Source organism: Emys orbicularis, chromosome 1, assembly GCF_028017835.1.
Source record: "Emys orbicularis isolate rEmyOrb1 chromosome 1, rEmyOrb1.hap1, whole genome shotgun sequence".
In the NCBI taxonomy this organism is placed as follows: Eukaryota; Metazoa; Chordata; order Testudines; family Emydidae; genus Emys; species Emys orbicularis.
In genome coordinates this window covers 369,746,799-369,770,078 of record NC_088683.1, presented here as the reverse complement: position 1 = coordinate 369,770,078, position 23,280 = coordinate 369,746,799, and the positions used below count along the sequence as shown (strand labels likewise).

The 23,280-nt window shown below is 44.1% G+C and overlaps 1 protein-coding gene across 1 annotated transcript; it reads right to left on the bottom strand.

The window, feature by feature from the left end:
• Nucleotides 1–3,567: 3,567 nt before the first annotated feature.
• Nucleotides 3,568–4,509, bottom strand: LOC135895299 (olfactory receptor 52K2-like). The gene has a single exon (XM_065423372.1). The coding sequence runs from the start codon at nt 4,507–4,509 to the stop codon at nt 3,568–3,570; it is 942 nt and encodes a 313-aa protein (XP_065279444.1).
• Nucleotides 4,510–23,280: the final 18,771 nt, after the last annotated feature.

Here is a 23,280-nt window from a genome sequence, read left to right as displayed (position 1 = left end):
TGTCCCTGAGTAACCAAATCACACATTCCTTCAACGCTTGTAATACCTTCCCCCCTCAGCCACTTCTCTACCAGAACTCTCATTACATTTACATAAGCCACATTACTTAATCCAGATCTCCTCTTAAGACTCCTGAATTTAACCCTGCATGTTTCAGGTGTAACCTGAGACTGTTTCGAAACCAGTTCCTTAAATTTAGCATAGTTGAAAGCATCATCAATGGGCATCTTATTGAATATTTTGCTATCAATGTGGTCATCTTTTGATCATCAGGGATCGCATGGAGGGTGCACAGTCTCTCAAAGGTGATGAAATATTCAGAAATATCACTCGATTCATAATATTGTGGACATAGTCGCTCCCATTTGTGGATTTTTGGGGAAGTGGAGCCAGCAGCTGAAGGGTTTTGTCTCTTCAACTCCATAACAGCCAGTTCATGCTTCTGGGCCTCCATAGCTCTCTTGTGGGCAGCTTCCTCCCTGGCTGTTTCTGCCTCCACAGCTCTTTTGTGGGCAGCCTCCTCTGCATTAATTTCTAATTGTCTTAATTCCATCATTCTCTTATGTTCATTTTCTTTCTCTTTTGCTTCCAGTCTAGCCAACTCTAGTTTAGTAGCTGCTTCACTGGTAGTCATTTTCCTGCTTTCTTGCGCTGGGCCACACCCCCTCTGCAGTTCACTGAAACTGGGATGCCTCAGCTCAGGGGATTCTTAGTTAATAGAGACTTCCCCAGTGCCCAGTGTTCAGACTTTTTGGGTAATTTGCAACGTGTGCAGTTCTAGCGTGTTCTGATCTTCACTCTGACTTATTTTGCTTCCTTTTCTGTCCCTAGTTCCCTTACCCGAAATAAGCAAACAGAAAATAATAAACCAGTAACCACTTTGTCTGTTCTCCAGCCACCACACTTAAAACTCACTTAGAATCACTACCAGTATCTCAAAGCAAAGCAATCAGCTGTGCACAGACCCTGCTCACTGTGCCACTGTGATGGGTTGGATCACAGAAACCCCCTTGGGAGCTGCCAACTGATGTGCCAAGACTACTTCTGCCCCTGCTTTCCCTGCCAGCTTGGGACTCCAGCACCTTGTCTTGATGAACCAGACATGCCCGTCTGCTCCAACACAGACCCAGGGTCTGAATTACTTGCCCCAAAGCTGCAGACTTAACTGAAAGCAGTTTACAGAAAGTGTTCCTGTCTTTAACACTCAGAGGCTCAACTCCCAATGGGGTCCAAACCCCAAATAAATCTGTTTTATCCTGTATAAAGTGTATACAGGCTAAATTCATAAATTGTTCACCCTCTATAACACTGATAGAGAAATATGCACAGCTGTTTCCCCGCCTCCCCCTCCCCCCCCCAGGTATTAATACATAATCTGGGTTAATTAATGAGTAAAAAGTGATTTTATTCAATACAGAAAGGAGGATTTAAGTGGTTCCAAGTAATAGCAGACAGAACAAAGTGAATTACCAAGCAATATAAAATAAAACACGCAAGTGTAAGTCTAGTACAGTAATAAAACTGAATATAGATAAAATCCCCACCAAGTAAGCTTCCTTTTACAGACTAGTCTCCTTCTAGTCTGGGTCCAGCAATCACTCACACCCCCTGCAGTTAGTGTCCTTTGTTCCAGTTTCTTTCAGGTATCCTTGGGGGTGGAGAGGCTCTCTCTTTAGCCAGCTGAAGACAAAATGGAGGGGTCTCTCAGGGGTTTAAATAGACTTTCTCCTGTGGGTAGATACCCCTCTGTCCCCCTGTGTAGAATCCAGCTACAAAATGGAGTTTTGGAGTCACATGGGCAAGTCACATGCCCATGTATGACTGAGTTTCTTACCAGCCAAGCTACATTCCTAGGAAAGCTCAAATGTGGATTGGCGTCTTCAAGATCCATTGTCCATTAAGGTGCTTCTTGACTGGGCATTTAACTTGCACATTCCTTTCTCTCAAGAAGCTGACCAAATGCCTTACTAAGGTTATTTAAAATCAGACAAGTACACAGCCAATATTCATAACTCCAAATACAACAATGACACATGCATACAAATAGGATGGATATATTCAGGAGATCATAGCTTTTACATAGATATGTTACATGGCATATGTGGCATAAAACATATTTAGTTTATGTCATATATACATTCATAAGCATATTTCCATAAAGCCTTATGGGGGGCACCATCACACCATCTCTGGCTGCTCTAGTTACATGGGCAGCGGTTACATGTTTACAGTTTGCACTGGATTTCGAAAATCTGAACCCAGCACAGACAGGAGAGAAATGCTGCAGATGTGGCCAGGGAAAAGGGGTGAGCTGCACCTCCCCTGGGAGTGACTGTATAGGAAGGCAGCCCCTTCTGGGCTCCCCACCCCTATTCCCCTTATTTGGGCTCTATAATTGCTATTAATGTTTAACACTATGTATACTTAAATGCTTGGAATGTATATTCCATGCAGTGTTGTAACCGCGTCAGTCCCAGGACATTAGAAAGATTACCTGGGTGAGGTAATATTTTTTATTGGACCAATTTCTGTTGGTGAGAGAGCTGTAGAAGCCCGAAAGCTTGTCTCTCTCACCAACCATCACTCGGTGTTGTGACTGGATGCCTTTTGAAAAGTACATCCTTGTACTGAACCATAAGATATGGACTTACTGCTGAAACCACTGTGGTGAAGGCCTCGGGCCTGTGCCAGGCAGGAGATCATATGAGATAGTCAGTGAAGCTCCTTCTGGCCCAGGAACCTGGGGAAGATTCTGAGTGGGGAGAGAGGCACCCAGATGGGTGTGAGAGGGTGCGTGGAGGGGGGAGAGGTGCCTGGCTGGGTGTGAGAGGGGGTGCAGCAGGGGATAAAGGGGCAGCTGGCTGGGCATGATAGTGTGCATGGCAGGTGGGAGAGGCAGCCAGCTGGACATGAGAGGGCACATGGCGGGGAGAGAGGCAGTCGGTTGGGCATGAATTTGCCATGTGTTAGATCAGGAGCCAGGTCTTGTGGTTAAGGCTCTGGACCAGGGCTCAGATCTGTGTTAACTGGCTCAATCTCCTCTGCCAGGTAGTGACCAAATCAGGTGCTTGAAAGGAAGGTGCAAGACCCCCAGCATGGGGCAGCTGGGGGTAACCTGCCCCCAGGGGACCATTTCTCCTCACCCCCAATCAGGAGAGCTTGACTGGTGCTCGGGAGCAATTGCTGGCTTTCTCTTAGGCTCCCTGTCTTATGTTGGGCAAGTTCTTGGGCTCTCTCAGCCTCATTCCCCACCTGTGATGTGGGGTGACCGCAACCCTGCCTAGCCCACAGTTGGTCCATCTTGTCTGTTTGGATTGAAGCCCATGGGGCAGGGGCAGTGTCTAGCTCTATGTCACCTTGCAAAATGAGGCCCTGATCTTGGCTGGGCCCATATAAATAGCAAGTGAGAACAATGCTCTAGAGCAGTGAAAAGTCGAAGCCGTGTTGTGCTGAAGACCCAGACAAGCATGTTTATTAGCCCTGCTGCTCAGCAAGGCTGAGGTGTGTTTCTACAGCCGGGGGTGACTGAGCCATCTGACCCCAGCCGCTGACCCATTCCATGAGCCTTCAGGCTGATTTGATGCCCAAGATGTGGAGCGCCCTCTGTCGGATCCCCGGGGTTCTCACCCCGTAGATGATGGGATTCATCATGGGAGGGAAGAGCAGGTAAATGTTGGCACTGAGGATGTTAATGTGGGGATCCATGTGGCCGAACCGGTGAGAGAGGAATGTGAAGACCGCTGGGATGTAAAACACCAGCATGACGCAGACGTGGGAGCTGCAGGTGCCGAGGGACTTGCGCCGCGCCTCCTTGGAGGGGAGTCTGAAGATGGCCTGGAGGATCAGGATGTAGGACAGGACAATGAGGATAAAATCTAACCCCCCGGCGAGAAATGATACAGCCAGACTATAGGCACTCATAACCGTTGTGTCCACACAGGCCAGTTTCACCAGTGCCATGAACTCACAATAGGTGTGAGAAATGACATTGGTCCTGCAGTATGGGAGCCACTTCAGCAGGAATGGGTGAGGGCCCAGTAACACGCACCCCCTCATCACAACACCCAGCCCTATCTTGGTTATGGCCCGATTGGTGAGGATGGCTGAGTGTCGAAGAGGGTTACAGATAGCGACATAGCGATCGAAGGCCATGGCCAGCATGAACCCGGACTCCATGGTAGTAAGTGAGTGAACCAAAAAAATCTGGGCCAGGCAAGCATTGATGTGAATAGCCCGGTCCCTGAACCAGAATATGCAGAGGGTTTTGGGCAGGGTGGTGGTGGATACAACCAGGTCGGCGAGCGCCAGCATGCAAAGGAAAAGGTACATGGGCTCGTGGAGGCTCGGCTCAGTCTTGATAACAGCCAGGAGGAGGCCATTCCCCAGGAGGGACAGAATGTAGACAGAGCAGAAGGGGATGGAGATCCAGACATGCGCTGCCTCCAGCCCCGGGATGCCAAGGAGGATGAAGGTGGAAGGGTGGGGTGTGGTCCAGTTGGAAGCTGCCATGGTGGGGCCAGTTGGGCATGTTCAGTTCCGCAGCACGGCTGCTTCCTGCCCCTGTAACTAACCATTAAAACAATCATTAACCATCTGACGGGAACATGATAAGGTGGTGTTTTTTTCAGCATTAGTTCTTCACCTGTCCTGTGCTAATGCCAAATGAAGAGTGAGTCACAAATAACCTATTCCTGGCTCCTAAACTGCAGCCATTCCACCCTCATTACAGAGGCTTTCAGCGGTAAGTGAGGGCTCTGTAGCAGTTCAAAGCTCTGTTTCTTTTTCTCTACACTCCTCTCATTAGATGCACTACGAACTGTCCATGAAAAACCTGCCTGAAAATAGACTCATCAGGCTCAGTCCTGAGCTGGCGTAAATGGGCAGAGAGCCATTAGAGTTGTACCCATTTACACCAGCTGGAGATCTGGCCCAATGCAGCCAGCTGAAAGAGAGACCTGATTTGAACATTTTTTACTAATTGTGCAAAGCCTCTTGAATACCTGCAGCAGGGGAGGGGAGGGAAAATGATGTGAGGCTTATCATTCACGTGGGTAACGAGTTGGGATGCCTCAGCCCTGATTCTTGTGGGACAGAGGCAGCCTCTGTCAGTCAAAGATGAGACCTATTGGAATGGCCTGGGGGATTGTAGATTGGCTCCCCAAAAACTTTCTCCAGGGCTGTCAAGCCTACATCAATTCCAGCAATACATTCACAGCCCTGCCGTTTTGAGGAAGGACACAGGAGGTTCATACCAGGCATCTGACCAGGGAGCTCTCTGAGCCCAGGTGTCCTATGGACATTGGCAGGAGCTTTGCACACAAAGCGCCCAAAGGATTGGGACTAAATGATTTAATGATGGGAACGCAGGGCACACCTTGCCTACTTCTCCCCCAGTGACATTCTCACTCCTCCATCTAGTGTCTGTGGGTTTGTCTACACAGCAGCTGGAGACGTCTCTCCCAGCTCTGAGAGAGCCAGCATGTTAAACACAGCAGGGTAGCCGTGGGGGGGGGGGGCAGAATTCAAGCCCATGGGTACCCCTATCTGTGTATTTGGGAGGCTGGCCTGTTCCACTGCTCACACTGTGGCAGCTACACTTCTATTTGTAGTGAGCGAGCTGGGTCAGAGCTAGCGACGGTACATCTCCCCGAGCTGGGAATTACAAATCCAGATGTAGTCCGCCTTCCTCTAAAGAACCCTTTTGGTAACTTCACTCACATCATCAGTACTAACCACACAGGCATTTACAGCTCAGCCTATAATGAATGAGCCATGAGCAGAGTTCTGTCCATTATCTAAGTCAGGGACCTCAAACTCAAATCACCACGAGGGCCACATGAGTACATTGGCCCGAGGGCCGCATCACTGAAACCTCTTCATACAAAGATACAAAAGCCCCGCCTCAGTGACCCCTGCCCCGCCCCCACTCCACCCCTTCCATGAGGCCCTGCAACTTCTCCGCCTCCTCCCCTGAGCATGCTGTGTTCCTGCTCCTCCCCCTCCCTCCTGGAAAGTCCTAAGCGCTGCCAAACAGCTGTTTGGCGGCGGGAAGCGCTGGGAGGTAGGTGGAGGAGCAGGGGGGGCAGAGCACTCAGGGGGGAGGGGGCGGCGGGGAGCTTGGCTGCTGGTGGAGTGGACATTTCGATTTCAGACTAACAGTGGCTTATTGCAGTTAAGTTTAAGAAGATTTGGAAGAGATTATAACCAAAATAAAAGTGTCCACACAAAGGTTTGCATCTGTTTAACTAAACCAGTTTCATTAAAATGGTGCAAGTCTGTTGGCTTGTCTTCATGTACAGTGCTACAGCATGCAGCAGAGTAGCTATAACACTTCAGTGAAGACGCTACTATCCCAACGGGAGAGCTTCTCCTGTTTGTGTAGTTATTCCACCTCCCCAAGAGGCGATAGCTTTGTCAGCAATAGACATAGTGCTGTCTACACAGGGGGTTAGGTCGTTCAACTGGTGCAAACCTGTGTCTGGCCTCTGTTAGTTTGGTTTAGGTTAAGCTGATTGGGAATCAGTCTAAGCTACACTGCAGTAAGCCCTTCTGAAAGTGAAATAGGAGCATCCACACAGGAGTTTGCACCAGTTTAATTAAATCAGTTTAAAAACTGGTTCAACTTTCTCATGTAGACAAGGCCTCAATTAAGAAGCAGTGATGCCCCAACCCGGAGGCTGCCTGTCACTGGAGGGAGAGGCAGAGAGCTTGTCCTGGAATCGCAGCCTCCTGTCACATTTTGGAATAACCCATTTCTATTCCATTGGGCTCCTCACCCACAAGGCTCGGGGGCGGGGACACTCCCAGGGCAAAGATGGCCACCTATTCTGGCCTGGAGGAAATTAGAAAAATGAAAACTGATAGACCCTTTTCCATGCCTGACAATCCAGTCAACCAGCCAAACATTCCCATGACATGTCTGCTACCCAAAGCCCACACCCGGACTGGGGACTTGTGGCTAGGGCACCAGCTTGGGTCCCAGGAGTGCAATGTGCTCTTCAGAATCCTGTGGCATCCTCAGTTCCCCTGTCAGTAAGATGGCAATCATGATAACCCCAACCTCATGGGAGGTGGTGAGGCAGGATCCACAAATGTCTGAGCTTGGCTCTGATGAGCACTATGGACAAGCCTATTAATAAATCACTGCCCAACTACACTTTATTATTTAAACAGTTGGATGTAAAGCCAATTTGAAAATTCCTCATGTCATGGGGGACCATCCCAACAACCAACATAGAGTCCTGTGGCACCTTTAAGACTAACAGATGTATTAGAGCATAAGCTTTCGTGGGTGAATGCCCACTTCTTCGAATGCCCACTTCTTCGGTGAAGAAGTGGGCATTCACCCATGAAAGCTTATGCTCCAATACATCTGTTAGTCTTAAAGGTGCCACAGGACCCTCTGTTGCTTTTTACGGATCCAGACTAACATGGCTACCCCTCTGATACTTGATATCCCAACAATGTCTCCCACCAACTGTGTTCCGAATCTCTGCTAACCCTTTTAATTACTGTTTACTTTTATTAGAAGTGTGGTGGACAGTAACCATGACTTTACGTGCCTCCTGCCTAGAAACTTGCAAATATATATATTTTTTAAATGGGAATGTTCAGATAACATTTTTATAGCAATTAATTTCATTTTAATAGGTACAGGTATTACATTGGCATATAAGCTGTATTTTACTTTTAATTGGCTGTATTTAAATTCAGGCACTTGATATTCAAAATTACATTTTTAATGGCTACAATTTGACAATAACATTGATTTGGGGGGGGGATTGTGGGTTGTATTGTTCACATAATTAATGATGAGCACAGGACACTAACTTTTACGGCATACCCAATTATTACCCACTTAAACAACTATAGATTTATTTGCAAATGGATTAATAAAAAAATGACATTTTTTATTACTTTTAAACATATCTTTTGTGCTTGCGAAGCACTTTTAATACATTTATATTTAATACCAGATTTTTTTAACCAGGCTTCTAATTTTTTTTTTACGGCTTTTTTATGGCCCATAGTTTATGATTTATGGGTTCTATTACTCTTTGATTAATATTTGATTAATATTAAAGCCTAGGGCTGTAATAGGAGAAACCTGTTTTATATTTGCCTTAGACATTAATGGAAAAAAAATAGTGATTTTTTTAAAATTTCTGATTATAACTATGATTTATTATTTTCAACCAGGATTGCAATTTCTTTTTTTAAATATTCCACCTAAATAAATAATGATTTTAATTTTTAATGGGAGTATTTCATTTATGACATTCCAAATTATATTTTTACCATATTAATAATTTACATTAGATTTCCATGCATGCCGGGGCTAAGGAAACATTGCTCGGGAGTACTCTAACAGCCTGCAAGAGGAGGAGGTGATCCTTTTTGGGGGATTGTTTTATTTTCCTAAACCCTGTGTCAACCCATTTTGTATGGAACTCAACTAATCTAAGCATACCTTCAGGGGCATTGCTAAATCCTTTAGGTGTTGACCCATTGCATTTATTTTATTTGCAATCACCTTTTTATTTACCTTATTAGTACTTCTACCCTAGCACCAATTGTTCCTAAAATGTCCCTTTTTTTATTCATATGGGGTCTGGGAATATTATGAAGATTTGTTTAATTTTTTCAGCTCCTATAAAATGAGTAAACAAACTTTTTTCAATGGGGTTTTATTGCTAAAATATTTGCTAAGGTAATATTCACAATTACTTTTTTATTTTGCTGTGGAATGGATTAATTACCAATTGCTTTTTTACATTGGTTGGAACCACATATGCGCCAATTAAATTATTTACAGGTGGTTCCAAAGTTTATACCTCCAGGCCTTTTACTTTATGGGGTCCCTGAAGGAGCCATTTTTCTGTGATATCGGGCTGCATGTTTATAACTATTTTACCAAGGCACCATTTAACCATCCTTTATTTTAAACACTTTTTATTTTTGTTGTAAACTTTCTGAAAACCCAGGGCTTTTTAAGTGCAAGACAAAAGAATTTTCCATGTTTTTTTTATTGTCACTATTTGCAATTTTGCTTTTTATTTTTTCTTTAGGGTTTGGAAACAAGAGGGAATATTTCAGCCTACAATGGGTTGTCTTTTCCCCAGGGGTTGTTCGCTTAGGGATGTCATTCTTCAAGTGAGTGCCCTTGGGCTTGAGACAATTCATTAGCAGCCTGAGAGATTCCATCCAGCGACAACGATACGGGTAGTCTTTATTTACTTTTTATTAACAAATCTGCTTTTCCAACAAGTCCATTTGATTACATAAGAATGGTGATGTTGCCACCGAAGTGGGAGGGATTCTGTAATCGCCAGTAAAAATCCATTGCAATCCAAACTATAATGCATTGCCAGTTCTTGTTCATTCCCACACTGATGTTTATTTTGTCTAAGACCAAACCTTTCAGCTTTACCGCAGTGGGGGGATATCCATCCGTGGGGTCTAAAAGAGTAATTTGTTTTCCCGGGATATTGGAACCAGTAATGATGTCAAGGGTATTGTTCACTTTCCATTTTGCTGTTATTTATGGGAAGTCTTCCCTCACCTCGAATACAACAGATTTTGGATTTGTGCAATGAAAGAAGCACACCTGGAGTTCCAATGCCAGCAAACACAGCACACAGGAATGCTTAATTTTTAAAAAAAAATTAACATTCACGCACTTGATTTGAAACACAAAACAAAACAAACCTTTTATTTTATATAGCGGGAGGTTACATAATAATACAAACTACATGTATTAATTTCTACTTAGACCAGCCGGCTGAGTTTCCCCACTCCCACTCCCCCCCTTTCTTGGGAGTGGGTTCTTAATTTTTTTTAATTGTGCTCCAATGCCATTTTGGGGTTCAGCATGTGCAGTAATTTTAATTTTGGGGGGCTGATTAGGGTTTTCTTTTTTTTAACCATTTTAGCTGTGATGAGTGGAATCATTTTAGTGTTGCTGGGTTTTTCGGTACGGATTTCTAACTGATAAACAGTGGGACTTACCTTATTGGAAATTTTTACAGGTCCTGCCCAGACTGGACTTAGAACATGGGCTTTTTTTTTAATTAGTTGCTACATGCCACGCTACATGCCATATATTCCACTCCTGGGGGTTCTAGATTGGACCCATTTTTAACATTTATTTTTCCAATATTAACTCCTAGGGCCACAGCAACCTGCCTATAAGTACAAGCAACAACTTTTAACAATTGTTGCATCCATTGGTCTGTAAGGACTCGAGGTTGCAGGTTATCAGGTGCTGTCCCATCTACCCACCATTGTTCTGGAAGGAACGCGTCTCTTCCAGTCATTAGCTTGAATGGGATAACTTCATGGGAGGCCACAGTTGATGGTCCTAGTCTTTACCCTGCTGGTTCACTACTTTCTTTATAGCTCTTTTAACAGTGCAGTTATTTATTTATTTATTTATTCTATTTGGCCTGAACTTTGAGAGTGCCCTGCTATGTGAAGTCTCTGCTTAATTTCAAATGCTTGACAAATTCCTTCGGTGATACTTCCGATAAAGTGAGGTCCTTGATCTGAATTAATTTTTGTGCGGGATTCCCCACCGTGTTATTACCTACTCAAGCAGCACTCCGGCTGTTGTTTGGACTGTATTATTTCTGGTGGGAATTGCTTCAATCCATTTTGTAAATGGATCAACAATTACTAAACAACACCGATTACCCCTGGCTATTCTTCAAAGTCCCTTAAAAGAACCTCCTCTGGGTAATTGCCAACCAGGGCCATTTGAATCATGGGGATAAAGCATTGAATCAAAGTCTGTTTAAATTCATGCGACTCATATACATGATGTTGAGGAATAGTTAACCCAGAGTTCTTAAATGCTAATTTCTTCTTAGCTACATAGCTTTCTGGTCCCCCCCACCCCCGCCCACTTGTTGCTTCTCCTGATAGACTATTAGCACAAGACATTCCCCTGGGAAAAGTGCCTCCAACACTTCCCCTTTGTAAGTAAATATGCTCATTATTTTCAGGAGGTGTCCATACCTGGGTGATGTAAGAAAGCCTTTAAAAACATACACTTCTTGATCCAGCCTGGTTTTTTTCTTTTTCTTTTTTTTACTATTACACACTTGCTTCTGAATAGCTACCAGATGTGCTGCCTGCATGAGGGCTGTGGCTCCGAGAGTTTCAGATTTTGCCATGAAATTATTTATATATGTGGTTTTGAATTTTATTTTTTGTAATTTGTATTTTATCCCTTAAATATTCTAACTCCTGGTTTAATGTTGTTGCTGCCATTCATAACCCCTGTAATGCAGATTTTTTCCCCTTAACATTAGCCAGTGTAAGAAATAAATCAAGAGGGACTTAGCAATTCTGTTTGATCAAGGAGTAAGTCAAGTCAGCATGCTCTTGTCTAACACTGCAGTTTATTAGATTTAAGCACATACAGAAATAAGGAACAGGTTTAGAACATCACAGATATTTACCTATATTCGGAGACTGTATTGAATAATCAATGAAAGGTCAGTGCTGGTGTCATAACTAAAAAAGGGAAGGGTAACAGCTCTCCTGTGTACAGTACTAAAATCCCTCCTGGCCAGAGACTCCAAAATCCTTTTACCTGTAAAGGGTTAAGAAGCTCGGGTAACCTGGCTGACACCTGACCCAAAGGACCAATAAGGGGACAAGATACTTTCAAATCTTGGGGGTGGGGGGGAAAGGCTTTTGTGTGTGCTCTTTGTTTTAAGGGGTTGTTCGCTCTTGGGACTGAGAGGGACCAGACATCAACCCAGGTTCTCCCCATCTTTCTAAACAAGTCTCTCATATTTCAAACTTGTAAGTAAAAAAGCCAGGCAAGGCGTCTTAGTTTTACTTTGTTTTCTCAACTTGTAAATGTACCTTTTACTAGAGTGTTTATCTTTGTTTGCTGTACTTTGAACCTAAGACAGAGGGGGGTCCTCTGAGCTCTTTAAGTTTGATTACCCTGTAAAGTTATTTTCCATACTGATTTTACAGAGATGATCTTTACCTTTTTCTTTAATTAAAAGCCTTCTTTTTAAGAACCTGATTGATTTCTCCTTGTTTTAAGATCCAAGGGGGTTTGGATCTGTATTCACCAGGAGTTGGTGAAAGGAAGGAGGGGGGAAGGGTCAAATTCTCCTTGTTTTAAGATCCAAGGGGGTTTGGATCTGTATTCACCAGGGAATTGGTGAGAGGTTTCTAAAAGCTTCCCAGGGTAGGGAATGGTGGCAGCGGACCAGAACTAAGGTGGTAGTTAAGCTTAGAAGTCCTCATGCAGGCCCCTACATTTGTACCCTAAAGTTCAAAGTGGGGATACAGCCTTGACAGCTGGCCAAACGCCTCCCTGCCGGGGATTAAAGGTGTCAGGGAAACGTCTCTTCAGGATAGCTCCCAAGGATGGCTCCAAGTACACTTTATTATTATTTATTTTTATAACTAACTTGTATAAAACATATAAGTCATAATGACCCCTATTAAGTTGTTAATTTTTTTAACATTTAATAATCTTTTACTTTTAGAGGCGTCTAGACTTAAGTCTGTTTATTTAGATTTTTTTTTTTAATTTTTAATTATTTACTTTTTTATACTGATTAGCAAAACTGCCAGTACTTATGACCTTGCTTCTGCAAGCCTCTCTCCAAATTAACCCATAACTATGTGGTATTATATTTTATTAATTCATTTTGGCGGAATGCACATAATATGGTTGCAATTAGCTTGATCACATTCTGGGATATATACGCCGCTTAAATACAGGGCCATCAACATGTGGGAGAGGGAAATTCACACTGAATTCACATTCCCCAGCCAAGCCCCACTGAACAGTCCTGCCCCTTCTGTGCAGTTAAAGGGGGATGAAGCTATGACGGTCCCCCAGGCTCAGCGCCTTTCCTGCAGACCAATCTCCCAGACATGTGGCTCTCAGAGCTCTCTCCCCAAACCCTGAGCCTGCCCCATCTGAGCTTCCCTGGCCTGGCACAACCTGCAGGATCCCCCCTCACCCGTCTCAGCTCTGTGCTTCCTCTGGGCTGTTATGTGGGGCAGGTGCCGCTAACCAGGGCCATTTCTGGGCTCCAAAGCCCTGCACTCACCCAGCTCCTGCTCAGCAGAGAGGGGCTGCCCGGGCCAGCGGGAGGCATCTGGACAGTCTGAGAAGTGCTGGAGGAGCGCTGGGCAGGGAGCTTTATAGCCATTGCTGTGGGATCCCAGCAGGGTTTCTGCCTCACCTGAGAAGCCGCAGCTCAGCAGAGAGTGTGAGACTGACAAACAGTCCCCTGCTTTTCCCCCTGCTTGGGCATACAGTGCCCCGAGGGGGCTGGGGAGGCCGACACCAGGGAAAAGCAGAGACAATGGGGAAAGCTCATTACTATCAAACAAATTAAAAGCCATGCAGGGTTTGCCAAGACTCATAAACTGTAGGAGCCCGTTCAAGTGCTGTACGTTGCTGGAGTCATTTATAGATCTGGCTGCAAGCAAATCGCTGGCTGCTGGTTGGTTGCAGGAACCACAAAGTTGCTGCGAATTTGAGGGCTTGTGCTGGGACTGGGGAATCTCCCATAGGGCCTCTGAGCTGGGACTGGCTCTAGCATGCTGGGGTCAGGCCTCCCACACACATACCCTGCCCTGGGACTGGGGGAATGTGGGGAGCATGTAGCCCCTGTTGGAGGGTAAATGACCCTGCTGCCAACTCAGTGTCTGGTCAGTTACAAAACAAGAGTTTAGGTCCCACACCTCACCCAAGTTTTAAGACTCTATCACAGGCAGTATAGCTCTACTGGCAAACTCTCCTCGTGTAGACACAGCTTAAGCCAGCCGTAAGTGACATAAGCTACACTAGCGAAAGCACTTTTATGCCGGTATAACTGCATCTACACTAGGGCTTTTGCCTGGCTAGAATTGTTGCAAAAAGCACCCTGGAGCCAAAATTGCTATCCCAGCAAAAATTACTAGTGTAGCCTTGTCCTAAAAGAGCTTTAATTGAGAAGCTCATTAAAAAAAATGTCTCCAGTGCTGCCTGAAATCTGCAGAATCCTGGATCTCTCTCAGTCATGACTCAGGCCAGGTCATGGTGTGAGGCAGTATTTCTCCATTAGCTGGCTTAAGAAGGGGAGGTCAGACACTGGGATGGTAGTTGGTGAGATCGCTGGCATTTCTACAGAGCTGGTTGGACGATTGCACATTTTCTGGGCGTGCTAGGTTATGATCTGAACCCTTTCCAATTTATCAACATGCTTTCTGAAGTATAGACAACAGAACTGGGGACATTATTCCACTAATGGGATCACAATAATTGCCCTATACGGAGGTTGTGCCACGTCCCTACTCCTACTTCTTGTGCATCTGAGGATTGTCTTTTTTTGCTATAGCATCGAACTTGGAACTGACTTTCATTTGGCTAGCTACTGTGACTCCCAAGTCCTGTTCAGACTCACTCCTTCCCAGGACACAGTCTACCTTCTTATTAATGTAACCTAAAGATTTTGTTCCTACATGTAGGATTTCACATTTGTGTTAAACACATTGTGACGGGTTTGGTCACAGAGACCCTCTTGGGACTGTCACTTGACATGCTGGAATTACCTCTGAGCCCATTTTCCCTCCCAGCTTGGGACTCCAGAACCCTGTCTTGTTGAGCCAGACATGCTAGCCTGCTGCAACTCAGGCCCAGGGTCTGGTCCATGCCCCCAAAGCTGCAGACTTTAACCAAAAACTGCTCAGCAAGTCACCTATCTCCAACACCCAGACACCCAGCTCCCAATGGGATCCAAACCCCAAATAAATCCATTTTACTCCATATAAAGCTTATACAGGGTAAACTCATAAATTGTTCACCCTCTATAACACTGATAGAGAGAGATGCACATCTGTTTGCTCCTCCTGGTATTAATCACTTACTCTGGGTTAATTATTAAACAAAAGTGATTTTATTAAAAGTAGGATTTAAGTGGTTTCAAGTAATAACAGACAGAACAAGTAAGTTACCAAGCAAAATAAAACAAAACATGCAAGTCTAAGCCTAATACATTAAGAAACTGATTACAGGCAATACATCACCCTCAGGGACTTTCCAATAAGCTTCTTTCACAGACTAGACTCCTTCCTACTCTGGGGCCAATCCTTTCCCCAGTACAGCCTTTGTTACTCCCAGCATGCATCTTAGGTGAAAAGCAGGAGCTTTCTCATGACTGGGATCCGCTTTGTTTTGTTCCACCCCCTTTTATAGCTTTGGCGCAAAGTGGGAATCCTTTATCTCTCTGGGTCCCCACCCCTCCTTCTAAATGGAAAAGTACCAGATTGAATATGGATTCCAGTATCATGTGACATGGTCACATGTCACAGTAAGACCTAATTCTTCATTCTCCTGGGGCTGGCCTGCATGTACCCAGGGAGGTTTGCAAGTAAACAGACTATTTACAACCAATTGTCCTAATCAATGGGAGCCATCAAGCTTCCAAACCACCATTAATGGCCCACACTTCGCATAATTACAATAGGAACTCAGAGTTATACTTTATATTCCTAAAAAGCGACTGAGAGTCCTGTGGCACCTTACAGACTAGCAGACGTATTGGAGCATAAGCTTTTGTGGGTGAATACCCACTTCGTCAGATGCACTATATTCCTAGTTTCAGATCCAAGAATGATACATTCATACAAATAGGATGAACACACTCAGTAGCTTATCAGAGCGGTAGCCGTGTTAGTCTGTATCAGCAAAAACAATGAGGAGTCCTTGTGGCATCTTAGAGACGAACAAATTTATTTGGGCATAAGCTTTTGTGGGCTAAAACCCACTTCATCCGATGCATGGAGTGGAAAATACAGTAGGGAGGTATAAATTCACAGCATATCAAAAGATGGGAGTTGCCTTACCAAGTGGGGGGTCAGTGCTAACGAGCCTAATTGAATTGAAATATACCAACAGGAAAGAGATCTTGCATCACCGTAGTTAATCCACCTCCGAAAGAAGCTCTCCTGCCAACATAGCACAATCTACACCGGCACTTAGGTTGGTACAACTATGTCACTCGGGGTGTGGATGTTTCACACCCCTGAGCGACGTAGCTATACTGAAGTAATTATGTAGCGTAGGCCTGCCCTAAAACAGGCAGCACCATATTTGATCCTTTAGTACATTAATCAATATGAAAGACATCTTGGAGTCATTGTGGATAGTTCTGTGAAAATATCCACTCAATGTGCAGTGACAGTCAAAAAAGCAAACAGAATGTTGGGAACCATTAGGAAAAGGATAGATATTAAGACAGAAAATATCATATTGCCTTTGTATAAATGTGCGGTATGTCCAAATCTTGAATACAGTGTGCAGATGTGGTCACTCTATCAATAAAAAAAATATTGGAATTTGAAAAAGGTTCAGAAAAGGGCAACAGATATTATTAGGGATATGGAACAGGTTCCATATGAGCAGAGATTAATCAGATTGGGACTTTTCATCTTGGAAAAGAGATAACTAAGGGGGGATATGATAGAGGTCTATAAAATCATGACTGGTGTGGAAAAAGTAAATAAGTCAGTGTTATTTACCCCTTCTCATAACACAAGAACTAGGGGTTACCAAATAAAATTAATAGGCAGGAGGTTTAAAACAAACAAAGGAAGTATTTCTTCAGACAATGCACAATCAACCTGTGGAACTCTTTGCCAGAGGATGTTGTGAAGATCAAGACTATAACAGGGTTAAAAAGAACTAGATAAGTTCATGGAGGATAGGTCAATCAATGGCTATTAGCCAGGATGGGCAGAGATGGTGTCCCTAGCCTCTGATTGCCAGAAGCTGGGAACAGGTGATAGGGATGGATCACTTGATGATTACCTGTTCTGTTCATTCCCTGTGAAGCACCTGGAATTGGCCACTGTCAGTAGACAGGATACTCGGATAGATGGACCTTTGGTCTGACCTAGTATGGCCGTTTTTATGTTCTTATGTTATTATCTTTCCATTGAGTTTCTGTGATGCCTGTCATATCAATATCCTCATTTAATGCCAAGCACTCAAGTTCACCTACCTTATTTTTTAGATTTCCAGCATTTGCATATAAGCACTTGTACATTTTATCAATATTCACTTGGTTGCCTAGCTCCTACGTATAATTCACCAACGTCTTTCCTATCCGTTTTACTAGGATGTACAGTTCCTCCTGTAACAAATTCATCCCTTATTTGTGTGCTCCTCTGCACCTGTTGGTTTTCACCAGCCCTTAGTTTATAAGTCCTCCATAACTTTTTAAATTTTACATGCTATCAATCTGGTTCCATTTTGGTTAAAGTGGAGCTCCTCTCTCCTGTATGGGCCACTCCTTCCCCAAAAGGTTCCCCAGCTCCTAATAAACCTAAAGCCCTCCAATTTACAGGTGGTCAGGGCCAGGCAGCAAAGGCAGCTGGGTAGCCCAGGCCCTCATTCTGGGTGGGGCACTGAGTCTACAGCTTGGGCCTGTATTCAGGCCCGAGCAACACTGGGTACGGGCATCCTAGCTCTGGTGTATGGCCAACAAGCACTGGCTTCTTGGCCTAGATTGGGGGAGAGAGCCACCCCAGGGTTGGGGTGGCGGGGGGGCACAGGCCCAACAACTCCACTGCACCCCAGCCAGGGCCCTAACTGTGGCAGTGCGGTTTGCCACTGGGTCAGCGGGGATCCTGACTGCAACACGCTGGCTCCTCTGGTGGCTGCAGCCCAAATGAGCTCCCAGATCCACCTTTTATACTTCCTGTCCCACCCACTGACTTCCGGTGGGAGGGGTGAGCCCAGCCTGGCTCCACCCACCAGGGCTCAGTGAGGGGTTACTCCCCTTCCGGGTCCGTGGGAGGCCACTCTTCCTCAATACAGAGTGGAAGATAATGAAGAGGACAGATCACTGATATAGTGTGATTTAATTGCTCGGTAAACTGGGTGCAAGAAAACAATATGTGTTGTAATATAGCTAAATGTAAATGCAAACATCTAGGGACAAAGAATGCAGGCCATATTTACAGGATGGGGGACTCTATCCTGGCAAGCAGTGACTCTGAAAAAGATTGATAATCAGCTGAATATGAGCTCCCAGCACAACACTGTGGCCAAATGGACAAATGCTGTCCTTGAATAAATAAACAGGGGAATCTTGGGCGGGCATAGAGAGGTTACTTTACCTCTGTATTTGGCACTGCCGTGACCACTGCTGGAATCCTGTGTCCAGTTCTGGAGTCCACAATTCAGGAAGGAGGTTGATAAGTTGGAGAGGGTTCCGAGAAAAGCCACAAGAATGATTAAATGATTAGAAAACAGGCCTTTTAATGATAGACTCAAGGAGCTCAATCTATTTAGCTTAACAAAGAGACTGTTGTGATGGGTTCCCCTCCCCTTGGGGTGTCACCTGGAACTGGGGTACCACTGAGCCTTCCTGACCCACCAGCCCGGGCTCCCTCTCACACCATGCTGCTGTGACCAGTTGCTAAGCTCTCCAAGCTCTTTCACCAGCATTCATCCAGGTAGGGACACGCCCAGCTGCAGCTTCACACAGATGCTCAAATCAGCTCTGCTTGGGAAGGCTCGGCTAAGGAACTGCCTGCTTTGTGCACACCCCGCTTTGAAGGGTAAACCCAAAATTATACCATCTTGTGCAGCACAGAGAATTGTACAGCATTAGCTCATGACATTCACTCCCTCCCTCAATGTGGAGGAAGATCTGCATCAGCTTTCCACCCAAGTATGATTTCCACACACTGGTTTTAGGCAAAACAAAAACAAGTGTATTAACTACAAAAGATAGATTTTAAGTGATTATAAGTGCTAGCAAACAGATCAAAGAAGATTACCTAGAAAATAAGCAAAAACATGCAAACTGATATTAACATACTAGTGAAACCAGGCATTAGCAAGTTCTCACCCTGAGTGACAAACAGGCTAGCAGATTCTTAGGGCACAAGCTGTCTTGGCTTTTCAGCTTGGGTTTCCCAAGTTTTCATACACAGGCTAGCAATCCCTTAGCCTGGGACCATCACTTCCCACAGTTCAGCCCTTGTTCCTCAGGTTTTTCCAAGTTGGTGGTTGTGGGAGAGTGAGGTACCATCATGATGTAATTTCCCCCCTTTTATATTTTATTCCCACTTGCTGGAAAGCTCTTTTGCTGTGACCTGGGTCAAACAGTTCCCATTGTGTAGTGCTATCGCTGAGAGATTTCTATTGTACACGGTTCCTGGGGTAATTCTTGTGCTTGTGTGCGTTTCCGCAATGAGCCATAAACCCTCTTTGGCCTTTTCTTAAGCAAATTCGCATGTTCCATAGAATCTCTATGGATAGAAATTTCATGCTGTAATAAGAATATAACATTAGGGATCTATTATCGACCACCTGACCAGGACGGTGATAGTGATGATGAAATGCTAAGGGAAATTAGAGAGGCTATCAAAATTAAGAACTCAATAATAGTGGGGAATTTCAATTATCCCCATATTGACTGGGAACATTTCACTTCAGGACGAAATGCAGAGATAAAATTTCTCTATACTTTAAATGACTGCTTCATGGAGCAGCTGGTACGGGAACCCACAAGGGGAGAGGCAACTCTAGATTTAGTCCTGAGTGGAGCGCAGGAACTGGTCCAAGAGGTAACTATAGCAGGACCGCTTGGAAATAGTGACCATAATACAATAGCATTCAACATCCCTGTGGTGGGAAGAACATCTCAACAGCCCAATACTGTGGTATTTAATTTCAAAAGGGGGAACTACGCAAAAATGAGGGGGTTAGTTAAACAGAAGTTAAAAAGTACAGTGACTAAAGTGAAATCCCTGCAAGCTGCATGGGTGCTATTTAAAGACACCATAATAGAGGCCCAACTTCAATGTATACCCCAAATTAAGAAACACAGTAAAAGAGCTAAAAAAGAGCCACCGTGGCTTAACAACCATGTAAAAGAAGCAGTGAGAGATAAAAAGACTTCCTTTAAAAAGTGGAAGTCAAATCCTAGTGAGGCAAATAGAAAGGAGCATAAACACTGTCAAATTAAGTGCAAGATTGTAATAAGAAAAGCCAAAGAGGAGTTTGAGGAACGGCTAGCCAAAAACTCCAAAGGTAATAACAAAATGTTTTTTAAGTACATCAGAAGCAGGAAGCCTGCTAAACAACCAGTGGGGCCCCTTGATAATCGAGATACAAAAGGAGCGCTTAAAGACGATAAAGTGATTGCGGAGAAACTAAATGGATTCTTTGCTTCAGTCTTCACGGCTGAGGATGTTAGGGAGATTCCCAAACCTGAGCTGGCTTTTGTAGGTGACAAATCTGAGGAACTGTCACAGATTGAAGTGTAACTAGAGGAGGTTTTGGAATTAATTGATAAACTTAACATTAACAAGTCACCGGGACCAGATGGCATTCACCCAAGAGTTCTGAAAGAACTCAAATGTGAAGTTGCGGAACTGTTAACTAAGGTTTGTAACCTGTCCTTTAAATCAGCTTCTGTACCCAGTGACTGGAAGTTAGCTAATGTAACGCCAATATTTAAAAAGGGCTCTAGAGGTGATCCTGGCAATTACAGACCAGTAAGTCTAACGTCTGTACCGGGCAAATTAGTTGAAACAATAGTTAAGAATAAAATTGTCAGACACATAGAAAAACATAAACTGTTGAGCAATAGTCAACATGGTCTCTGTAAAGGGAAATCGTGTCTTACTAATCTATTAGAATTCTTTGAAGGGGTCAACAAACATGTGGACAAGGGGGATCCAGTGGACATAGTGTACTTAGATTTCCAGAAAGCCTTTGACAAGGTCCCTCACCAAAGGCTCTTATGTAAATTAAGCTGCCATGGGATAAAAGGGAAGGTCCTTTCATGGATTGAGAACTGGTTAAAAGACAGGGAACAAAGGGTAGGAATTAATGGTAAATTCTCAGAATGGAGAGGGGTAACTAGTGGTGTTCCCCAAGGGTCAGTCCTCGGACCGATCCTATTCAACTTATTCATAAATGATCTGGAGAAAGGGGTAAACAGTGAGGTGGCAAAGTTTGCAGATGATACTAAACTGCTCAAGATAGTTAAGTCCAAAGCAGACTGTGATGAACTTCAAAAAGATCTCACAAAACTAAGTGATTGGGCAACAAAATGGCAAATGAAATTCAATGTGGATAAATGTAAAGTAATGCACATTGGAAAAAATAACCCCAACTGTACATACAATATGATGGGGGCTAATTTAGCTACAACAAGTCAGGAAAAAGATCTTGGAATCATCGTGGATAGTTCTCTGAAAATGTCCACGCAGTGTGCAGAGGCGGTCAAAAAAGCAAACAGGATGTTAGGAATCATTAAAAAGGGGATAGAGAATAAGACTGAGAATATATTATTGCCCTTATATAAATCGATGGTACGCCCTCATCTCGAATACTGCGTACAGATGTGGTCTCCTCATCTCAAAAAAGATATACTGGCACTAGAAAAGGTTCAGAAAAGGGCAACTAAAATGATTAAGGGTTTGGAACGGGTCCCATATGAGGAGAGATTAAAGAGGCTAGGACTCTTCAGCTTGGAAAAGAGGAGACTAAGGGGGGATATGATAGAGGTATATAAAATCATGGGTGATGTGGAGAAAGTGGATAAGGAAAAGTTATTTACTTATTCCCATAATACAAGAACTAGGGGTCATCAAATGAAATTAATAGGCAGCAGGTTTAAAACAAATAAAAGGAAGTTCTTCTTCACGCAGTGCACAGTCAACTTGTGGAACTCCTTACCTGAGGAGGTTGTGAAGGCTAGGACTATAACAGAGTTTAAAAGAGAACTGGATAAATTCATGGTGGTTAAGTCCATTAATGGCTATTAGCCAGGACGGGTAAGGAATGGTGTCCCTAGCCTCTGTCTGTCAGAGGGGGAGATGGATGGCAGGAGAGAGATCACTTGATCATTGCCTGTTAGGTTCACTCCCTCTGGGGCACCTGGCATTGGCCACTGTCGGTAGACAGGATACTGGGCTAGATGGACCTTTGGTCTGACCCGGTACGGCCTTTCTTATGTTCTTATGTTTTTACTGTTGTATCTGAAAGGCTGCTTGTGGGTGCTTTCAACCTCACATGTTTCAGTAACACATACATAGCCAAACTTCATAACTTCACATGCAACGATAGCACATACAATCCAACAAGATATTACTGTCTAGCAGATCAAGACTTTCAGAATGATACCTCACAAGGCATACTTTGTAGAAAATGTATCCTAATTACATGACAATGGTGAATATAGGGGTGCCAGGTTGTCACAAAGGTTAAGTGGGGATTTGATTAGAGTCTATAAGTACCTACCTGGGGAACAAATATTTAATAATGGGCTCCTTAGTCTAGCAGAAAAAGGTAATGGCTGGAAGTTTAAGCTAGACAAATTCAGGCTGGAAATAAAGTGTACATTTTTAACAGTGATGGTAACTAACTACTGGAACAATTTGCTAAGGGTCGTGATGGATTCTCCATCACTGACAATTTTTAATTCAAGGTTGGATGTTTTTCTAAAAGATCTGCCCCAAACAATATTTTGGGGAAGTTCTCTGGCCTAAGTTAGGGAGGTGAGACTAGGTGATTACAGCAGACATTATGGTCAATCCAGGAAACATATTTTCACAGAGCTTATTGCCAAAAGAGATCACTGACTCCAGGAGCTTAGTAGGTGATTCACATGTTCCTGTGATACTGTCCTTTATAAGAAAAAAACCCACCACTCTCACGGTCAATGAATGAGACCAATTTAAAAAACATCCTATTATTTATATGGGACCTATGTATTGTATTTGGCTGCAGTTAACAGAGTGAAAGACCATGTGCCTTTGACACCACTACGAGGAATACTGTAAAGACAGAGAGACAGGTTTGACAGAACCCATCCAAGAAATGCTACTCCCCAGAGCTATGATCCCATTGTCAAAGATGCTAATGCAAACTGGGCATTGGCTCCATCCAACAGAAAGGGGGGAAACTAAAATCTACTTCAGTCTCCTTTTATTTGTTCTCTCGCATTTTAAAGGAATTGGTTTTGGTGTGTCATTAGACAGACAGGGGAGGGTTACTGTTTCCTGACACCATTCACCACCGTGTGTATATTTAGCCTCCCTCAGCTGTGGCAGTGGCCCAGAGAGACAAACTCCAGCTGCTGAGGAACCTCCATGGGGACACCCACTGTCTCTATATAAGCCATTCCTATTCTCCAGCCCCCGCAGCTGGGTGTCTCGTGCTATTGGAGCTGGGTTCATCCTCCTCTGAGTGGATGAGCTGAACTCGCATTGTCTTATTGCAAGAGGTAT

Excerpts from the sequence above, each read along its gene's own strand:
- LOC135895299 (XM_065423372.1), bottom strand. The coding sequence starts at position 4,509 with ATGGCAGCTTCCAACTGGACCACACCCCACCCTTCCACCTTCATCCTC.